Raw genomic sequence first — 3,562 nt, forward strand, 5'->3', positions numbered from 1 at the left:
TATCAGCTCAACTCACCACACCCACACACACCACGCAGTAGCCTCGACGCTGAATACGCAAAGAACCCCACAACTAGGGAAAAACAGTTTTTTCGACGCGTATATGTCTCCATGAGTCAGGTACTTCAGTTTCGTCCTCTTGGTCTCTTTTTTCTCCTTTTTTTTTGTGGCAGGTGTGTATACTTGGCTGCGTATACCGCGTTTCTTCCTTATTATTTGTCCTTCCCCTCCATGTTACAACGTCCTTATCACAAAACTCATTTAATTGCCTGTCCTGTTGAGATGATTCCTTCCCCTTTCCTTCCTTCGTTCCTTTCTTTCTTTTTGTTAAATCTTAGTTTGCCTTAACAATTCTCTTCATTCGCAGATGCAAGCTGCTTCGCTTGACCTCATGCCTATCCTACTGTGCTGCTACTACAGTCCTGCCTGACTGTTCATTGGCCTCGAATTAACCTCAATTCTGCCGCCACCCTATAGCTTGTCGAGGAAGGTGTCCAGCGGCGGAATATCCGGCTTCAGACCCTTGCGCTGGCGCACGTTGAGCGTCAGGGTGTTGGCCTGCGACTTCGGCTCCAGCGGGTCGCCCGGGTACTGCTGCCAGTGGTCGAACACACACTGCGGGAACGCTTGGCCGCCCGTCCCGGCACGGAGGTCAGCGGTAAAGCCGAACGACTCCGCAACAGGGAGGTACGCCCTGACGTTGTAAATAGGTGTGCCGGGGCGGTTTTCCTCGCCAATGATGACACCGCGGCGGCGCGTCAGCACACCGTAGATGCCGCCCATCGCGTGCTCCACCGTCTGGATATCGACCTGAAACATCGGTTCCATTAGGCGGGGTGAGGCAGTCAGGCAGCACGCATAGAACACGCGGCGGGCAGTAGGGATGATTTGGCCACCACCACGATGGATGGCGTCTGCGTGCATCGTCACGTCCTCCACGTTGATGCGCACACCACGCATGTTCTCGTCGCACAACACGCCCTCGCGTGTCGCCCACTGCCACGCCGCAACAAACGAGTCCTTCATCTCCGACATGTTCTGTACACCCTTCGTCACGTCCACAACAACGTTGGGGCCGCGGTTATCAGGGCCATAGCACCAGATCTTGCGTGCCTCCGCCACGTCCCAGCCAAACTTGTCTGCAAGAAAGCGGGCACGCGTCTTTGGGTCCGCCTCCGAGCCTGCGTTCAAACCATCCTGCATCTCAACGCACAGCTCCTCCGTCAGTGGGGCACCGCGGCAGAACAAACGGTTGTGCTTGTTCGCGGACTTGGAAAGACACTGGATCGACGACACGTCCGTCACTGTTTCACGGAAGGACACAACAGGCTCCGACACCTTCAGCGGGGCGCCGTTCATGAAGTCCTCCTGCAGATCCTTGAGGCAGATCTCCAGGTGCAGCTCGCCGGCACCAGCGACGATGTGCTCACCACTCTCCTCAATTGTACACACGACGAGAGGGTCCGACTTCGCAAGACGCTTAAGACCCTCCACAAGCTTCGGCAGATCGGATGGGTTCTTCGCCTCCACCGCAACGCGCACAACGGGCGACACGGAGTACTTCATGTCACGCAGCGGGTGAGGGCTCTCACCGTCGTCCGTGATGGTGGCGGACTTCACAATGTACTTATCAACGCCCACCAGGCCAACAACGTTGCCACACGGCATGTCCTCCACTGCCTCCTGGTAGCGGCCCATCATCAGTACCGTGCGCTGCACCGGCTTGTCCTCGTACAAGTCTTGCTTCTTGCCAAAGATGTAGTTGTTGCCCATGATACGTACCTTCTGCCCACTGCGCACCTTACCAGCAAAGATGCGACCGAACGCAAAGAAGCGGCCGCGATCCGCCGTCGGCACCATCTTGCTGATATACAGCATCAGCGGCGCCGCAGGGTCACAGTTCCTGATGCCAACGTAGTACTTGTCGTCCGCGCTAGCTTCCCCAGAGTACAGCATCTCCGCGCGATATTGCTGCGCCTTCTTGGGCGAGGGCAGGTGGGCAACAATCATCTGCAGCAGCGTCTCCGCAGCGGGCAGGAACTTCATCATGATCGACTTCAGAAGTTTCTTAGGCACCTGCTCGCGCTCATCCACCGTCAGGTTGATGTTCAGCGACTTCAGCATCTTTTCCACCTTCTCCTGCTTCTCCGTCATCACGGCGTCAAAGATCTGGTAGATGGGGTCAAGGCAAAACTGGCAGAAGGCGCGGCGCACGCGCTCCCCAGCGGCGTTTGTCTCACTCTTGATCCACTTCTTGTTCTTCGCGTCAAAGAAGTTGTCGCCCCACAGACGCTCGCACATCTTCGCCTCGTCGACACCAAACTTCGCTGCATACATTCTGGCGAAGCGCGTGACAGAGAAGGCCCACGCCTGCAGGCCAGAGCCGATCGCGACAGTGCCCTTCTCGGGGTACACCTGCACGTCGCCCATCACAGGGTCGTTGTAGGTAGAAATCACAACATTCACGTTCTGAAGCGTCTTTACGAAGCCCTGGTACGCCTCCTCCGGGTCGAGCTGCAGCTCAAGGATGGCGCGGTCCACCTTATTGATGAACACAACAGGGCGAATACGTTCCGTCAATGCCTGCCGCAGCACTGTCTCGGTCTGCACACATACACCTTCCACGCAGTCAACAACAACGAGGGCACCGTCGGTCACGCGAAGCGCGGCCGTCACCTCGGAGCTGAAGTCCACGTGTCCGGGAGAGTCGATCAGGTTGATCAAAAAGTCACGCTTGTCGTCGGCGAGATCGCTGATCATCTCCGGCGGCACGTGGTAGTGCATAGAAATGGCGGTTGACTTGATCGTGATACCACGCGCAATCTCGTCGGCACGGGTGTCCATGATGCGCTTGTCGCCAGCGTCCTCCATCTTGATAATACCGGCGGCCCCAACAAGAGAGTCAGAAAGCGTCGACTTACCGTGGTCCACGTGCGCAATCACAGACATGTTGCGGATCTGTTCGGGGTAGTCCATGAGGGCACGGACCTCATCAACGGTAAAGTTGACCATCTTGAGTAACTTCGAGTGAGCACAAACTGTGTAAAGCAGAAATAAAATTAAATACAATACATAAATGAAGCCCAATAATAATAATAAATTAACGCGCAACACAACAGGCACCGGCGGCAGCTGCTACAGTCCCAAAGACAGTGGGGGAGGGATTAGAAGAAAATATCAGCTCAACTCACCACACCCACACACACCACGCAGTAGCCTCGACGCTGAATACGCAAAGAACCCCACAACTAGGGAAAAACAGTTTTTCGACGCGTATATGTCTCCATGAGTCAGGTACTTCAGTTTCGTCCTCTTGGTCTCTTTTTTCTCCTTTTTTTTTGTGGCAGGTGTGTATACTTGGCTGCGTATACCGCGTTTCTTCCTTATTATTTGTCCTTCCCCTCCATGTTACAACGTCCTTATCACAAAACTCATTTAATTGCCTGTCCTGTTGAGATGATTCCTTCCCCTTTCCTTCCTTCGTTCCTTTCTTTCTTTTTGTTAAATCTTAGTTTGCCTTAACAATTCTCTTCATTCGCAGATGCAAGCTGCTTCGCTTGAC

General features: G+C 54.6%; 1 protein-coding gene across 1 annotated transcript, besides 2 other annotated features; it reads right to left on the reverse strand.

Moving 5' to 3' along the window:
- The first annotated feature begins 286 nt into the window (after positions 1–286).
- Positions 287–323: a microsatellite.
- A 148-nt stretch (positions 324–471) lies between these two features.
- On the reverse strand, positions 472–3,012 carry TraAM80_06254 (elongation factor 2; the record flags this gene model as incomplete). Its single annotated transcript, XM_029383106.1, has 1 exon — positions 472–3,012. The coding sequence occupies one exon, from the start codon at positions 3,010–3,012 to the stop codon at positions 472–474; it is 2,541 nt and encodes an 846-aa protein (XP_029237059.1).
- A 448-nt stretch (positions 3,013–3,460) lies between these two features.
- Positions 3,461–3,497: a microsatellite.
- The last annotated feature ends 65 nt before the right edge of the window (positions 3,498–3,562 follow it).

This window comes from Trypanosoma rangeli (genome assembly GCF_003719475.1).
Source record: "Trypanosoma rangeli strain AM80 chromosome Unknown Tra_15.4_contig_00222, whole genome shotgun sequence".
Classification (NCBI taxonomy): domain Eukaryota; phylum Euglenozoa; class Kinetoplastea; order Trypanosomatida; family Trypanosomatidae; genus Trypanosoma; species Trypanosoma rangeli.